The sequence below is a fragment of the Leptosomus discolor genome, chromosome 4 (assembly GCF_034619465.1).
Source record: "Leptosomus discolor isolate bLepDis1 chromosome 4, bLepDis1.hap2, whole genome shotgun sequence".
NCBI lineage: Eukaryota > Metazoa > Chordata > Aves > Leptosomiformes > Leptosomidae > Leptosomus > Leptosomus discolor.
In genome coordinates this window covers 56,397,233-56,416,403 of record NC_141394.1, presented here as the reverse complement: position 1 = coordinate 56,416,403, position 19,171 = coordinate 56,397,233, and the positions used below count along the sequence as shown (strand labels likewise).

The window sequence follows — 19,171 nt, the reverse complement described above, 5'->3', positions numbered from 1 at the left end:
TGGATCTGGGTGTTACTCAAAGATCAGGATAGCAGGTTTTGGATACTTTCATTAATAACTAATTGTAGCACCAATCGAACTACAAGTTTAAAAGACCCGAGTGCTAAGCATTCGCCATGACATTGATATTTTCAATAATGACTACTGAGATTAAATGAAGTTTGATACCTATTGCTACCTGTAAATAAAATACATTCAGATATTTATTGTTAACATTACCACTTTTTCTTATCATCCACAGCCAACAGATTGGTCTAACAAAATACTAACAGCATTCAGAAAGATGGGTCAGTGATCAGAAACTGTTCCACTACCACAGAAAAATTATATAACTAAAGAAAAAGGGGAATAAATTCCTTCTTACTTATTAAAAGCACCTGGTACAAGAACTATGATCTGAATGCAGCCTTAAAGTGCATACCTCACAAAACCTAACACAATTTCATTTAGTCACAGGGCATTGTGGCAGGCTGACCCTGGCTAGATGCCAGGTACCCCCCAAAGCTGCTCTATCACTCCCCTCCTCAACTAAACATGGGAGAGAAAAAATGTAATGAAAGGCTCATGGGGCAACATAAGGACAGGGAGATCACTCACCAATCACCATCACAGGCAAAACAGACTCGACTTGGGGAAATTCATTTATTACCAATCAAATCAGAGACGGGTAATGAAAAATAAAACCAAATCTTAAAAAACGACCTTCACTCCATCCCTCCCTTCTTCCCAGGCTTAACTTTACTTCCAACTTTCTCTACCTCTTCCCCCACAGTGGCACAGGGGGACTGGGAATGGAGGTTTCAGTCAGTTCATCACACATTGTTTCTGCTACTATTTCCTCCTCAGAAGGAAGACTCCTCAAACTCTTCCCCTGCTCCAGCATGGGGTCCCTCTCACAGGATACAGTCCTGCAAGAGCTTCTCCAACAAGTCCTTCCCATGGCTACAGCTATTCATGAACTGCTCCAGCGTGGGTCCCTTCCACAGGGTGCAGTCCTTCAGGAACAGACTGCTCCAGCTTGGGCTCCTCTCTCCATGGGTCCACAGGTCCCACCAGAAGCCTGCTCCAGCATGGGCTTCTCACGAGGTCACAGCCTCCTTCAAGCATCCACCCGCTCCAGTGTGGGGTCCTCCACAGGCTGCAGGCAGACATCTACTCCACTGTGGACCTCCATAGGCTACAAGGGGACAACTGCCTCACCATGGTCTTCACCACAGGCTGCAGGGCAATTGCTCTGGCACCTGAAGCACCTCCTTCTTCATTGACTTTGGTGTCTGCAGAGTTGTTTCTCTCACATATTCTCACTCCTCTCTCCAGCTGCAATTGCTCCTGTGCAGTAACTTTCTTCTGTTCTTAAATATATCATCCCAGAGGCGCTACCACTGTCGCTGATGGGCTCAGCCTCAGCCAGCCGTGGGTCAGTCTTGGAGCTGGTGGCCTTGGCTCTATCAGACATAGAGGAAGCTTCTACCAGCTTCTCACAGAAGCCACCCCTGTAGCCCCCCTTGCTACCAAAACGTTGCCACGCAAACCCAGTACAGCTGTATATCAGAAAATAAACTGACAAGGATAATCACTTGAAAAACACACAAAATATCAATGGCCACTATTTCATGTTTCTTTTTTCCAGGAATAAAACCAAAAGCTTCTGAACTGCTTCACTACTGTGCTAACCACCATATTCTGAAAACTTTTACATTTCCCAGAAAAGAAAAAAAATGTACTTAAAAGAAGAACCAGATGAAAAATAACAAATTACAAAGAACATCTAATGCCATCTCTTTATATTACTGGAAATTGTCAATATTACACTAATGATTTTACTTTTTACCACCCCAAGATGGAAATATGAGTTAAGTTTCTGTCTTTAAAAAAAAATAATTTCTTCCTCAGCATCAAAAAGTAGAGGAGTAAGGTTCTCAACAAACAAAAGTTATCATAAATGCAGACAACTGTTTTGTTCCACAGAAACTTTAGGAGAGTGCCTTCAAATCAGAATTCTAAGATTTTTCTTTTAAAACTGACCAAACCACCCATAATCCCTACTTTGATGACTACAGTCAGCAGCTTTGTATTCATGACTCTGCTGTTCCAGGAGCAAAAGCCTAGTTTTGGTTCTGCTTCCTAAGTAGTGAAGCCCTAGGGCCACTGTAAGAAATTCTGAAAATATGAATGATTGACCACAAAATATATTCATGAAAACTTCCTTTAAATCTAGTTCCCTCACTGAGGGTCAAAACATGTCAATCTGTTGCATGCTGCTGGGAAGGCTCACATAACATCACATTGCCTTGCATCTACTGTGAGTACAGCTGCACAGTATATGTTAGATGAGACCTTTTGTTCCTGTTTTTTCTTCTTTAGGGGCAGTCTGATAAGATCTGATGTTGGCAGCCAATAATCAGTTGATCCCTATAGTAAAAATTATAAAGCCACAGCACCATTTCCTGGGATAAGGGAGCTTAAAAATTCAGGAAAGTCACTGCCGCTTTAAAAGTAATCCATTGGTAAGAGCTGAAAATGGCTTTAGCCTGACGTTTAGGAAGCTGACTGTTTATGCCTCTGGACAGACCTTGCTGAGCTCCAGCGATGCAGAGGCAAACAACAACCCTCCCCTTCCTGAATTTAGCAAGAGCTCAGATGGCACAGTATGGTAAATTTTAGACTTGCTGTGATATACCTAGCCTATTCACTTTAGTCAACAACAAATAAAGAAAGACTGATAAGAAACACAACGTGTAACAGATGGTAGTCACCCTCCTTTCCAAATATGAAAGAGAACTGAACACTAAAATATTAATATATTATTTTACATCTTACAATTTAGATCAAGATACCAGTCTCTTCCAGTATGCCTTCGATTCCATATAGCTGAACCAATAGAGCAGATCAAAGACATGGCAATAAGGATGCAGAACAGAATCAAAATCTGAATGTTCGTAATTCGCTCCACATTAGACATTTTAAGAGGTGGACTTGTTGAATTCTGTGAAAAACAAAGAACAGTATTAGAAGAGGTATACACAGTTCCCGCTTTTCAAATTACGTGTTACCGCATCCTTTTCTAAATATTCTCTCAAATACATCATCATCATCATCAATGGCACATAACTGTTTCACTCAAAATATTAAAAAAAAGCAGCTTATAAATCCATGAATTAGAGCTTCAGATTTGTGTCACAAGCAGTTTAAACAATCACTCAGTAACAGCAACAGCTAACAGTAAACATCAAAAATTACGTGCATGCACCTTCTCAGTGCTATAGAAGACAACTGCTAATATAAGCAATCAAACTTTTTCAAATAACTGTTTTACAAATCAGAAAAGTAATAAATAAGACATACACATGACCAATCTGAAAGCATTCTTTTTTTCCCACAAATGCTTCTCAATTTTGCTATTTCAAACAGCACTAGGAAAAGTAATTCCATAATGTTGAGAGTGGTTCTCTTCCCTCCTCATTTTGCAAATAAATAAAGCTTCACTTTGTTTTCTGACAAGAATGCTTACCTTTGTACTTGAAAGAAAGCTCCACAAGAGGACAGTTTTAGGAGCAGTCAAAAATAAAAAAAGATGAACAGGCAAGCTAATAATGATCCAACTTGCTAATGAAATAGTTTTCAAAATGCAAGTTACGAAACAGAATCAATGAATGAGCTTACTTGTGGAAAAACTACTCTGTGGCTAAGTGACTAATAATAAGAAATTGCTTTATTTTTATTGGTTTCACTCCATAAGAAAGATGCTCTATTACTGACATTTTAACTACTATAGTGAATCTAGCCATGTTTTATGAAAGGATTTTCTGTACTGTGTAACAGCATAATAAGGTAACAAACTAGATAATTCAGAAAAAATCCAAGTGACAAACCTGCATAAGTTTTGTGTCATGTCCTGTATAGACAACTATCCCATGAACCCACTGAGTATTTCTCAACTGAGCTCCTCGTAGAAGAATCTGATCAGATCCCAACGGAACAGTACTAGAAGGAAGGAGTTTTATATTTTAGCATTAAGACAATCTATGTCAATGAACAAACGTAATCAGCAGTTGTTAAGACTTATTGGCTAATCTCTCAACACGTAGATGACTATTGTAAATATGCTAGAAATCCAATTTTCAGAATTGACTTTTTGGGAGTGTTGACAGAGAGAAAACCTGACTGTTTAAAGCAAGCCCAAAAATTTAAGTTCACAAAAATACTACTTATTACTTGATTTGACTATGGACACTAAAGACACAGTACTACTTAGCAAGCATACTGAAACTAACAAAGGCTAATATTCCTGTGATTTATGATTATGAAGTTTTTTCCTAAGCATATGCTGAAACTCAACTACTCTTACAAAACTGATTCTCCAAAACAATTTTCAAGTAAAATAATTTTCTGAACTCTCAACTTAATCATATCTTCCAGTGAAATAAATATCCTTTGTGAACATGATTAACTGTTTAAAATTCATAATAATATTTCCTGCACATTCTTTAAACTGCAAAACCAAGAAAATTTACAACTGCACTGAGTAAATGAGCAACAAAATCTCGTAAGACGTTGGAAACATTTTACTGTCCTAAATTCAGACAGCTGACTTCATACATATACTATAGCTTAGGTTTTTCTTAAAATATAAAAATTATTACTCTTTTCCTGGGACAATACTTTTGCACTTTTCTTTCTGTAACTACCAGATAGCAGTTCAGACTTGTCAATTGTGCTGTAGTGTTTGGCATTCTTACCTAAATAAAACTATTATCTCTACAGTTATTTGAAACGAACACATTACAAAAAGCACAAGTAAACTGCTTAATAACAGCAACTCTATCTCCGATAGATAAGCTATAAAGAGTCTGAGGAAGCCATGATACTTGGTAACATTTTTGGTACGACAGAGAGTATAAAGTCAGTTGCAGTGAGTAAGTTTCAGGTAATAATTTTTTCTGGTTCATCATGTCCCCTTCTCTCTTCTCATACACAAGTGTTTAAGGTTCAAAGACTGCCAGTAAAGAAAAACCAACACATTCTTCCTCCCCTAAAATTAACAGTGCAATGTTAATTTGCAGAAACAAGAAAAAAATATTTGATCTGGAAAAAAATTTGAGTGCTTTTCCATAAAAAACAAGCAACAAACACCACTACAACTTGGTCCACTTACTTTCTAGGAAACTAGCATGGACCATACTGAATGTGCAAGGAATCATTCTCCATCACCAAGTAAGTATGTTTCAACTGAAATGCTGAATGACATTGCCACGAAAACACTTTCCAGGTGCAGGCACTTCATCAAAAGAATGAATCAGAAAAGAAAACTGAAATATAAAATATACTAAGATTTACTTGCTCTCTAAATTTGAACTGTTCTGCTCTTGTATTTGAGATGTGTTCATATGGCAAAATTAAGAGAATAAATGCCCTTTCTAGTACGAAAGGAACTGCTGGGGTTTGAATTATACAGGAATCATCAAGAGAGTCTCCTGTTACCACCAAAGATTTCTTCTGCACTTATTTATTTGCATTCCTGGAGCAGAATAATTCTAAGACTGTTGGAGCATCCATCACCACAATATGCAGACATTTCAGTTAAGGAATGGATTACACGTCACTCCAAGAATTATTAGATATTTTTAGTCTATTAACACTAACAAGAATGTCACAGAAGGTGAAAGGCATATGACCAGAGAAAGTTACTTTCAAGCTCCCCACAGATAAATCTGAAACCTTTTCAAGTATGGCCCTTCTCTGGAATGCCAAAAAAAAGACTTTCTGTCCCTTCTACTAACACAAGAGTCGCTAGGAAGGCAGAAGTCAAAACCTTGCACTCTCAATTCCTGTACTCCTTGAAGAGTCAGGTGCATTCTAAGACTCTTCTTGACACCTCCTGATCTTCCTCTTTGTCTTCCCCGCTTAAAAACTGTGAAGAATACACAGTACTGTCCTTTCTATTGCAGGACCAATTGAGTCTTTTTTTCATCAGGACACTGGCTCTCAAATGGACACCCTTCTCTTAACTTGGGACAGGAGTTTATCCTCAAGGGTTTGTTATTGGGAAGACAATCAGAAGAGAACTGAGACTGCAGCCAGTGGGAGTTGTCTCCAGCAGAACTGCTGCACAGACCAAGGTGATGAAAACAGACAGCAAAACAACCAGGGACATAAAAAGCCCAGATCTGCCAGGTGTCATGCTGATCCTCAACATCGTGATCTTATCCCACTCTAATGAGGTGATGGTGCGATGACTTTTCAGAGCCCTTAAGTCCCTATTTCCTGGCCTCAGACTTCTCAAAACTCCACCAACTTATCTGATTCTTCTTGTACGCTACATAACTAGTAACTCCTCAGCAACATACTTGGGTTGTTTTCAGTAAGGGATGTTCTCACTGGGGAACTACCCTTTCAGCACACTTTTCCACCAGGGCTGTTAAGGGTGTATTAAGCCCTAATAAGTTCTAAAATACATTTGAAAACTTATAGATCAAAATCTTTTTCTTAACAAGCATACTTCACTCTTACCCAAATTTTCTTAAGAATGTCTTCAGGAAGACATATACTTTAGGTCTGAAAACCCAGTATCTGCCCTTGTTCTTAACTTGCTCACCTTTTTTCTCTGAGCCATTGTCTAATTGTAACTTCAAATTTATCTGGCCTAAAGAACTTTTCTCCTTTCTCTAGCTAATTGTCTCCACCACCTCAAACCAAGTGACATGCTTCTGTATATTCATGAGCATAACAAAGAGCTGCACACTTTGGAGATAAGAGTTAACACACACAAAAGCTGAAGATGCCACAAAAACTTTTTTGGCCTCTTTTAGTCAACAGATTCAGCCAAAAGGCAAAGTAACTACTGCGCGGTTCTACCTCCTTGAATACCAAGGATCCAAAAGAAAAAAAGAGAACCCTTGGGTTTTTTGAGTAGTTTTCCCATGAAGAGAAAAATAAAGACTGAAAAAGTCAACCGGATACAACATTTATGGCACTCCAATGAGTTCTCTAAACGGAAAGAAGAAAGAAGAGAGAGACGTTTTCAGTATCTTCCACTGCTTTTGCAAAAATGTTAAGATAGTAGTGGATAAACTGGAAATGACAGTTGTTGGATTTATATAATCTGGTAGGAAGGTCTTAAAGATCTGGATAAATAAATACCAGTTAGATGAACTTGTGCTACCTCTAATATGAGCAGAAAGAACTCATCCCTGATTTTTCAGGTTGGAAATAAGGTCAGGATCCAAAAAGAGTTACTTACCTGCAATTCTTTTTCACTGAAGGTAAATATTATATTAGAGCCACACTTTTGGAACTATCCTACTGCACTATATTCAAAATATTTCAAAACTGAATTTCTCAAATGACAAATTGCTTGACCAGCAGATGGCGTGCTCCTACACATTCTTGAGGCGTAATAGCCATCAGCACATTCAATGTTTCTTTTTTAAAATCAAATTTTAAAATTAAGTAATTAGATTAAAAAGAAAAATGTTTTTCTCTCTAGCCAGGGAGGAAGGATGAATGTGTGGATCTATTATAACTATTACCTTCAGAGAAGAATTACAGGTAAATGTTTTTCTCTTCTTAACGACAAGTACAGTGGAATTATAATAGATCCACACTCTTGCGACTGAAAACTCCCGGAATGCATCTGTAAGAAATCAGTAAATAAAGAATGGAATATATAAAAAAAATAAAAAAAAAAGAAAGAAAGGTATTTAACAATTAGTTAGTACTATATATATCAGTCTAAAACCACAAACATGAATAATATTGTCTATGGAGAAATAAATGCCCACCAAATAAAAAAGAAATCCTGAGATTTCTGGGAATGAGGAAGTCAACAATTATGGATCTAATGAATTTTATATCTGGATATAATGAATTTTATACTCCTAATACATCCCATTTGGCTCAAACCCACAGAAAATTCCAAATATCAATATTTGGTAAGCACTTAAGTATTTTGAGAATTTTTGAAGCAGTTTGACAAGCGTGTATGTTGTCATTGCACTGAGGCTGTCTATTTTTACAGAAACATAGTTTCAGTAAGCTAAGGTATTAAATATCTTTCAGCTGCCAAATCAGAAGAATTGGATGTATACAGTAATTGACTCAGTTCCACTCCAGACTTAGACAAACAAAAGAAAACAATTAAAAATAACCAGACAAGAAGCTATGTCTATGAAGGTTCTAGAATACAAACTTAACAGGCAAGGAATGAGACGCTTAAGTGAGCTACCAGGTACATATTCCAGAACTATTAAAATTTGATTATCACTCCCATCGATCATTAATAGCTATTACTTTATGAAGGTCAACTAGTATAAAACTCAAGTTGTAGACATTAGAAGTACGGTTTTACCCCTCAAGTGTTTTTAAAGAATAAAGTCTAACAAGGAATACATCAGAAAAGACTTTACTATTCATATCTTGAGTAGACGAACAACACATAGCTACCTACTGTTAGACTGAATCTACTGAGATGATCTTCCTTAGATTTACATACCCATGCCCATCCAGTCTGATGTTTCCAACAAAGTCGTAGAGATGACGGTTTGGGCTCTCACATTCAATTCTGCCTGAAAGTCTCATCAAAGTTTCTATGTCCTTTATGTCTGATGTTAGTGGCAATCCCTGTAAACAAAATTAGTTTGGAATGACATTAAAAAAAATCACTTTCCAATATACAAATCTATGTATTACAAATCTGATAGTCCAAAAGCAGAAAACCAGTACCCCTAAGGGAACGAAACGGGACTTCTACACTTCACTGTCACACTGCTGGATACTATAGACAGTAAAAAAGTCGCCTTGATATCCAAAACCATCATGATGACAGGATCATAATCCACCACATAACTCAGCAAAAATGTCCCTGCATAGAGACGACACACTCAGTCAAAAACTGCTATCCCCTACCTGCCCCTCAAGGACAATACTGGCACTATCAGCTTCTTTCTGCAGGGCTTCTCCTTCATCTGTCCTCTAAAAATGAAACCAATACCCAACTACAACTCTTTCCATCTATCCCCCCAAAGAAAAACAAAGTGCAAGGTATAGCTTAGGAGTAACCATTTGTTCCTTCCAGTTAATTGAGCATAAACTTTTATGCTGTCAATAACCCACAGCTTTTTATTCAAATCATTAAAATTTCAATCTTCTAAAATGGCTATTAATATAATAAAATGTTTTTATAAGCAATAATAGATTAAAATAATATTAGCAATATTCTCAAAAATGAAATTCCTACCTGTCGAATTTTTAAGTTTGTCTCACCATCTAAGTTAGATGTTTCAATGTAGCACATAGCTTGTGGTTCACTATTAAGAAAAAAAAAAATTCCTTAATTTTAAATTATACTGTAAAAATCCATGAACTTTCTGTAATCTTTTAATAGCTACTTATGCAATCTTTTTTTTTCTTTATCAAATCTTCAGAACTAGAATAATTTACAGCCAAATCTCTAAACCCAACAGTACTTTACATTTTTGGAAAAGTTTGCCAAAACCTACCTACCTCAGATGAAACACTGCTAAAAAGGCTGTACATCGTAAGCTTTCTATGTTTCTACATGAGATTAAGATACAGGCACAGATGTAGTGCATTTGTAGGCAGCAGTAGGTTAGACACTAACATTTTATTGGAAAGTGTTCTCTTATTAAAAAAAAGTCTAAATTATGGATAACACAATACAGTTTTTGAAATATATCTGTCTTCTATGCAATTTAAAAAGTTTTTTTATAAATGAGAAGTTTTAAGTTTATGCAACACATTAGTACTTCAATAGTTCATCTATTTGACATACACTGATAAAAGGCTTGTGGCATTTAATGTTTTCAATACAATTTTTTGATGTATAACATAGCAGTATTTTGTAAAATACTTCCAGGTTTTAAAACGTATTACAACCATTATACAAGTGATAACTAGGACAACAGAGATACAAAAGGACAAAAATCACTTTTCAGCAAGTAAACGGGTCAGATTTCTGATTTAGTCCACTCAGCTCCCATTTTATGGACATGAGGACAGAACACCTACTACTTATAGCTATAATAGAAAGACGTTTTGATCCTGTAAAGGACCAGAGGAGTCATAAAAATCCCTTACAACTCAAAAGAATAATTTTTTTCTCTCTACACCACTTTAAAACTTCTAATACTTCCTTCTTTCTAGCATGAAATTAAAGCATCAACTGTTTTTTAAAATTTGCTTTCTTAATGCAACAGTGGCTACTGATAAGCAACTCAGTTTTAAAACGCATTCAGGATGAAGTTAGAATAACCTATGTAACACTTTTGTAAAGCAAAAGCATTAAAATGTGATAAATCATTATCATAAATTCCTTTCAGGCTAGCGTTTTCTTCTTGGCAAGCTTTCCTAAAAATGTAAATAACTTCTGTTTAGGTAATTTGGATGGAATCACCTGTATAAAACATTATTACAACTCTAGCATTTTTATTAGTTAATAGTAAAACCCAAACTATTTCTGTGAAGCACTTTTAAAACAGCCTAAGGCAGCAAAGACGTTTGAAGTGTTCAAGTAACATGCTTAATTGCAATTATTGTAGCAGATAGCAGTGACCTCCAAAGTAAACAAGTTACAGTTAGATCAAGGCAGGCCCATTGATTTGTTAGGGAAAAACAAAGTGCAGTAACAGTGCAGACGATAGCATAAAGCTGACGTGTCTAAGAAACATGCAATTTGTCACAATACACAAGAACAGTGCTGCTTTTGCCATTGCATGCAGCAGAGATTGTGCAACATCCAAGTTTGTGCAGAGGGTCCTCTACCAGTCCTACCAGCATTAAACTATATTCTTTGCTGAAAATAGTGGGTTGGTATAAATATGTATATTCTTCTTAATTTGCTCTAAGGAATAAAACATACATTTATCTTGGTGTTTTACTGTATGTTTATTCAATGACAACTAGTCTGATAGAATTTCATGCAGACAGTATAAAACCAAAGAGGGTTGAAACAAATTTTCATTTTTTGGAGTGTTACTGTGTATTTACACTTTAATTATCTGTACTTGTATCAACTAAACCCTTTCTAATTTTATAAATGTCTGGGTTTTGGTGAAGAAAGGTGAACAGCAGAGCTAAGACTATCAGCATGGCAGTGTTCTTCGTATTTGGTATATGAGGACCCACATACACGTATCCTGTGCAACTAGTTTATTCTAACCTTGATGACAGACTGATGAGATCAGCTGGGAGATGTTCCCCATTGGTCACTTTCACTACTTCCCCTACTGCCACCTACACATCCCAGTTTGAAAATGATTAGAACAGAAAAATAAGTGACAGGAAAAAAAAAACAAAACAACAAAACAAAACCAAACAAATGGACAAAGACAAAAAGACAGAGTTTGAAATTATTATACAAACAATACATGTTAATTAAAATGTCTGATGACAATTTTTTCAAAATCTATTTTAATCAGGTCAGGAAGAAAAGAAATAGACTATTTTCATTATTACTCCAGTGGAATCTTTTCTTGTAAGGCACCAATTTTACTGTACAATATCAATGTGTTCTTAAAAATAAAAAGCTGTTATGCTTATTTCTCAACTGACAAAGCTTCTAGCCACTCCATACATTAATTTAAAAAGAAAGTATTTTCCACCAACTTTTCTGAAAATCCAGGTGACAAGAGCCTTTCCCTGCAGACATGCTGAAAATGATTCTGTGTTTTGTTTCAGCTTTGTAAATTTCAGTGTACACTGAACTAGCAAGAACCAAAAGGAATTAAATCTCATAGGTTTTGTTTCCTTCCACTGTAAGAGATCAGAGTTTACTAAAATAATTAAGATCCTCTTATTCTCCATAAACTGCTATCTATCGCTGGTAAAAAGAACCATATACTAGTTTGAATTAAAACCAGGCCCACAGGCTCACATTGCTATTAAAAATGAAAATGTAATTGGGCACCAACAAACACCTGGAAAGCAAAACTGTCTTCCTGGAGAATGCATGACCATGTGGAGATGAGAGGTGGTGAAGGAGAGCACATGCTGGTATGCAGGCAGAATTAGAGGCAACGTAGTAGCACAGCATTCTCTCCTGGAAAGAGGGCTGCAACAGCATGCTAGTAATATAACTAGGGAGGAAGTTTTAGCTGGAAGAAATGCCCGAACTGGGCCCAGAAAAGCCATCCTGATTCAAAGAGCTCCCCTTGCAAACTGGATCTTAGAAGAAAACCTGCTAGGAAAATTCAAGGTGAGCAATGGTCACAGTTAAGACAGTGTGTTCTGACAAGGGCTATAAAGTGAGGTTAAACAAAGAGGTAACAATCCTGACAAGTCCAGTAGCAGCTAACTTTTATTTCAATTTATCAACATGTGATGTAGGATTCCTTCAAGGGGTCAAGGCTCAGAAATAAGGCCTTGAAGGCAATCGGTATTTTTCTTCGTGTAAACTACAACCGGAGAACGCTGCAACACGAGTGTCCTCCAAATCTAAAAGGGCGAAACAGTGAAGACACCTAAGCAAAGACTCAAACTTAGAAGCTTACTTGGGAACATTATAAAGATGCTGCTCTGAGAGAATGTAATCTGTTTTGCTTGCAAAACACTAGGGTTAGCATGACAGAGCTATTATCAGGCCAATAGAGCAAGTGTTCTTGCTGCATAGTGTATTGCCTATGAAGATCTTGGAGGAGAAGCACCAATAAAATTTATAAATGCTTCTTGAAGTGGAGAAGTAAAAGGTTTATAGAGGATACTCAATACAAAAACATCTGAAGTAATGACAAACATTACTCCTGAAGACAGACTCCAGGGAAAATTTACAGTATTATCTGGCAACAACTTTACACTTGATAACAATTTAACAGAACTGTTTTCGAAACAGCTACACTTAATTTTGAGACATGATGAAAGTTGTAAACAACGTACTAGTCTATACCACAGTCCGTCACAGAAACGTGTAAGATCCTAACCTTATTAATTGTATGTATGAGTGGATTCATTAACTTCAGTGGAATCATAGAGGGTTTATACCTAATGCATCATCATACACATTACAATAATGCTTCTGCTTGTGCCAGAAAAACCTATGGAAATTGTATTGTAAAAACATAGTAATAAATCAAAACACGACTGACCATATTTAAATAATATTCATTTAAAAAGTTCTTAGAATATGTTGTCTATTGACCTGATCAAATAGATGTTGAAAAATGTGCATCTTCCACATAGTATGTGGATTTCTTAAATAAAACTGTCCAAGGAAATGATGATAAACAACCTCTGATTGTCCATGTAAAGAGTCACAGCATTAAACATAAGTATTGCTTTCAGTGCTGAAATTACTCATTATATATGTATTAAGGAACAAAGTGAATGTTCAGCTCAGTGCTAATTTGTTGGCTCACATCTCGCATTCATTTTTTTTTTCCTGATTCAACTATCAAACTGGTGACTACATTCATTAAAAACCATTTCTGTTCCCTGTAATATGTCAATTTTAATTTATTTATAGGATGCAATTTGTTAGGTACATATGAAAAAGCCAACCTGTTTAAATATGGCAGCTGTGGTCCAATTTTTAAACAGAGAATCAGTCTTTTTTGTATTATACCCAACAACGAAATAACATATGAAGTTTTTCTTAGGGGTAAATTGAATGCCAGTGTAATTTTAAAACCGTAATTGTCACAGATAAAAAAAACCACTGCCTGAAGTGATAAATGCCCAAATGAACAAAAGACTACACTTAAGAACAGCAGCATTTTTGTTTATTCCTTATTTCCTTGGAGCAATCACAAATAAATAATTAAATAAATGCAGGGTAGAGAAACCAGCCTCTACACTATAAGCATCAGTGGGCATCTCTACCTTGATGAGAGCAGTACAGTGTCAGCAGGTATATACTCTTTGCCTTTTATTATAACTATATCTCCAACATCTACCTGAAAGAAAACTGGGAATTGGTTAATGGTCTCAAACAAAATATGTTATCCCTTTGTTTTAAGCACAGTAAATATTTACCTGCTGAATTTGCTAGGAAGACTGTTAGAAACACACACTTTAGAGAAGCCTGTAGGTATTACGTACTCAAAGGTCACTGGAATTCTTTGGAAATCTATTCTTTCATAGGCCTAATGCTGACCTTCCCTACACAGTTCTTTAGTTTCGCTAGTTATTGTAAAATATTTATTGGAAGACTGAAGTTGAGTTAAAGAAGAAATAAAACTCCTCTAAGATCACAGTTTTATTGCATCACGCTATATACCTCATTCTTGCTTCTCCAAAGGTATAAGCCAAATTCATCTGAACCTTGCCTCCAAATTACTGTGGGTCAAATTTTGGTCAAGATTTTAGGTATGGAAACCAATAAAACCAAGGGACTAGATACACAGCTAACACTTAGTCCTTGAAAGTTGCCTTTCACAGTCCCTTCCTAACTACTGCGTAACAGTCGTTAAAGTTCTTGTGGTTTAAGCCAAAGAAGTTCAGCAAAACCACAAAGTAACTATCTTCCAGAAAGAAGTTTCTGCCTTGCACACCAAATAATACTAAGGAACTGTGTAATTTTGCCATATGCAAATACTCCCGAGTCAATCATATTAATCAAGCTATTTTTCACTGAACTTAACGCCCACTATTTAATGGCAGTTTCGCCTGGCTCATGCCATGAAAACTGACTTGACTTAAAAGTACGTTCTAAGAGACAAGTATTAACAAACAAAAAATAAAATACAAAAGATTACACATTTCCCATCACACCAGTTAATTCTTAATCAATGACAATTATTTTGAGAAATAAAGCAAATATTAAATCTGCATTACACTCTAAAAGTCACCAACATAAACACGCACCTTTTCCCAGTGGACAATCTCCCATGCACCATTGCGTAGTACTGAAAAAAAAGAAAAAAAGAAGAGAATTTTCAAGTTGTAAAACCTAGCTGCGGTATACACGTATGTGTTAGATTCCTTACGGAAAGCCGTACAGACACAGCTCATTTACACTGTATTTTAGAACATGCTTTGTTTCTATAAATTCAGGTCAAGCATTTCAATTATATAGCACATATTCTGTGTAACAGTTTTTGTACCACAGGAACTTATGACAAAGTCAATCAGAACATTTTACAGGGTTTGAGAATCAAATAAATCTGATATAGATTGGTTGATAATGTGATGTTTTCTCAAATAAATTAGTTACTGGAATAAAAAGTTCCAAAGTCAGAAAGTTATGGAATTATTGGCGCGGAGGAGTGAGAGTGTGTATATCAATTCAAGAATTTTTTCTCAGTGCAAATATTAATGAGGTTTGTAAAAAAAAGATTCGTAAAAAGTCACCAGCAGGCTTTTTAGGATTCAGCTGTTCTTACTGTTATTGTCATGTCAGAGAACTTCAGTTCTTGAAGTCATATCCTCCATAAATATACTGGAAATCCCCCAAATCAACCGATATCACTTAGTGTTAAGATTTAGTATGGATTTTCCCTGGCAGTAGCAATTACTACTGCAAGCATGCTCCACCATTCTAGTTTTAAGTATGGCTACTATGAATCAAAAACTATGCATTGTTTACCAGTTAGTTGCCAAGACTCTGAGAATAATAAAAGTGACTTTTTTTATTAACATCAGTTACAAAGCTATTGAAGATTGATGGGCAAAATTAAAATGAAATGAAAACGTATTGCCATGTATTAATACCCAAATCACTCCAAGAGATTGTTCTTTCACTGTGTCTCCCAGCTTTCAAACTGTCAGAATGCTTATTTAAATACCTGATCAGGATACAAATCTTATGCAAGCATGTGCTGATTTCAAAAAAGTGGATCAAAATCTGGGAATACATATGGCCTTTACAATCTAAGCCTTCCTTGAGGTTCCGTCCAGACTGACCCCTCTTGTATACCTCAATGATTTCTTCAAGTCATTGTCTAACCTGCTTAATAAAGCTTTAGGAAGAGATAAATCCTCTTACCCTTTTTTCCCCAAATTTATTAGTACTGATATGCTCAGGGCAATAGTAAATGGCACAGTCTCCCTCTCAGACAGGAAGCAAGATATTTTAATGACTGTCTTGCCAATCAGTGGATCATTACACAAAAATCTATTCTGACAAACCATTTCCCTTCACTAGGAAAACTACAGATCCAGAGTGAGGACTGGTGGTAATACTGTCCTAAGGAACCCAAGAAATTCAATAATTGTGCCACCAACTACCTACTTCCATCCCCTCGTGTCAGCAGTACTGTTTGCAGGGCCATGGTATCAACCAGATGAGAGAACTGATGAGAATTAAAAATACACCTCACATCAATCCAGATGACTAAGTTTCACAAATAGCTACAGTAGAGTAACTGACAGTGGAGTTCTGGCAGCTTATTTACATTTCAGACCTGCAGAGGTGGCCAGGGGCTTCTTAAGAAGTGCTGGCTAACCTAACATAGCATTGCCACTGCAAAGGGAAGGTCCTGTTCTACCCTCACCCCATTCAAAGGTGTGTGTTGCCTCTGCTGTTTGATGTACCATTTCATAAGCCAGTTTAGTCCACTAAATGGAAGGAAACTTTGACCTTTTCTTTCCGGATTTGTTTCCTGCAGGTTTAGCTGGTTAAAGTCAGACTCATGAAAACATGACGAGACACCTGAAATCTCAAGACTACTCTAACCTTAGCTTGATCCAATAAGCTTTTAAGCACAATTAACATACCTTGACATTCAATTAAATCCATTTTCTTATGAGAACAAAAAAGGTGTTGCTATGCACCTTTTATATAACAGTTAGAGAACTTGTGCCATAAAGTCTTCTGCCTGGCTTTCACATTTGTACCTCCCATTCTTTGGCTGTCTCTAACAACTAGCTTTCAAAATCATGCTCCATCTGCCCTGCAGAAGACTACTTCACCACACTGTAAAAATGCACATTTTGTCATGTCAGACTGTCTGTGTCCTCCTGTATATGTATGCAGCCTGAGGTAACAAAAACCATCCCTAATGCAGCTTGATAAATTGAAATCCTCTGTAAATGTTTTTTTAAATAGTAATGGAAATTTAGGAAGTTAATTACTTAAGGTTAACTGAAAATGGGACGGACAGATGAAGGGAAACCCATATACTGAATCTATACATGCACATGTAAATTCATGAACAGTTTTGCATGTTTAAAAGATAACCAAAGGTGGAGCTGGATATATAATGCACTGTGCACATCACTATGTTTCAGGGTTATAGAACTGCTGAATACATAAAAACAAAGTAAGAGAGAGTACCATACTGATTAACCTTTTAGTTACTACTTTGACAATAGGCTATATTTGACAATACTGCTTTGACAGTACACTAGGATCGATGTTGTACTTATGTGCATCCTGCATTAGCTTAAGAAACTTCTTTCTCAGTGCCAGCAATATTTTATGCACACTCATTATGATTCCAACTTCCAAGATTCTCTTTTGCACGCATGGAGCGCTTAAGAATTTTAGAAACAGTCACCAAAGAGCCTAATGAGACATAAGCAAGAGGCGGGAAAGACAATAAACCAAATCTTTTATTAATTTAAAACTTTGTACACTCTGGACAAAAAAATATAAAAACCAGAAAACATAACAAACAATTGAAAAGACACTTCAAGATTCACTGCCACCTAAAACTTGTTGGTTGCAATCTCAAAAGCTATGAATGCTTGATGACAGAATTTTAGACGTCTACATTAAGCTCTCCTCTGTTTTTTATGTATAAATAAGAGGTTACCTCTTTCTCCAGGCCTGTTCTCTGGAAATTTCTATTCCCAGCGCTTTCAGTCAATAGATTTGTCTCCCTGTCCTAATCTCTCCGTACCTCCCATAAACTACATGCTCAGTAGTTTCATAAGTTATCTTCTCCCCATACCCCATAAAAATTTTACAGTAAACTTTAAGATTTATGTACAATTTAGGTAGGCTTTAAAATTTAAGTTTTTAAATTAGAAACATTTCCAGTGGTTAGCAGTGCCAAAAATTTTGATTATCTTTAGTCAATGAATACATACCTCCCTAAAAAAGTTAAGGGTTTTTTTTCAATCTATTTTAATAAGATTCCATGCAAGATTCTCCTCTTTGTAGTATTTCTCATACTTTCTACAATCAAATTCACGTGACATTCATTGCTCCTCCTGTTTATAAAAACAGGATCAGCTCTTGATAGACAGACCTACCTCAAAACAGGTAGCATCAGAAGTTAAAGAGCAGTAAAGCAGGAAATTAAACTCTGACTTCCTACCTGACATATTAGCTAACATCTCCCTCACTTTCTGAGCTAAAATAATCCTCTGATTTAATACTACTTCTTTTTTTACTAAAATATTTTACATGACATTCCGAAGTTTTATTTTGGGTACTCTGGCTAAATATCTCATTATCACAAATCAAACCATTAAATTGATTTCATATTAAAAAAAAACCAAAACACCACAAAAGCAAAAAGCTTCATTCATCTTTATCCACAGTTTTGAAGCAGCATAGAAAATTCCATTTTATGACTCTTCCTTCCAATTCTAGTTTTCCAAAATCAAACTATTCAAGATTTGCTGGTTCAATAAAATTATGATTTGTGTACTTAGAAGTGCATAGCCTTTTCATCATAATTTAGGCCCACTAAATATAGTGGTGGTTATGACCTTTCAACAGCTACAGCACCACCTGTGTTACATGAGTAAATTTTAAAGTTTCTTAGGAACCTCAAAAACTTAATCTAGAACATATTCCATGTTGTGGGGCTAATGGTGACTGCAAATTGTTATTTCAACTGTTTAGATTCCAAATTTTGAAGTAATCTGCATAAGCAATTTCCCACTCAGTTACCTGTCAGAAGTTTAGATTACATTGCTACCATCTGCAAAAAATTCAAAAAACCACCCCACCCAACCACAATTAACAGGCTTTAAAAAATTTCCTACCTTGAGTTTGTTTCTTGTTCACCGCATTATCAGCTTTATGCCTTTTCTAAATTAAAAATGCACAGTGGTTAGACTTCTGTTGACATGACAGAGCTTTCACATGTAAGATAAAAACTACATGTATTACCCCCTCCCACTCACCAATTCAATAAACCTATTTAAAAACCATTTTAAATGAGACTATGGATTACTTGCATAATTATGATCATCAGGAAAGTCATACGCAGTTCCAGGCTAATCATGTTGTACTAAAATGGCTCTCATGTGGGCAATCGCTATCTAT

At 36.0% G+C, this 19,171-nt stretch overlaps 1 protein-coding gene across 1 annotated transcript in view; it reads right to left on the bottom strand.

Moving 5' to 3' along the window:
* ATP8A1 (ATPase phospholipid transporting 8A1) overlaps positions 1-18,903 on the bottom strand; it is a 99,236-nt gene extending 80,333 nt beyond the window's left edge. The window contains exons 1-6 of the mRNA XM_086464458.1: positions 18,889-18,903; positions 14,815-14,855; positions 9,236-9,305; positions 8,492-8,619; positions 3,873-3,984; positions 2,821-2,986 (exon numbers count right to left, since the gene is read on the bottom strand). Of these exons, the coding sequence (XP_086320584.1) occupies positions 2,821-2,986; positions 3,873-3,984; positions 8,492-8,619; positions 9,236-9,305; positions 14,815-14,846 (508 nt within the window). The 5' untranslated portion in view covers positions 14,847-14,855; positions 18,889-18,903. The remainder of the gene's footprint in view (positions 1-2,820; positions 2,987-3,872; positions 3,985-8,491; positions 8,620-9,235; positions 9,306-14,814; positions 14,856-18,888) is intronic.
* Between the last annotated feature and the right edge of the window lie 268 nt (positions 18,904-19,171).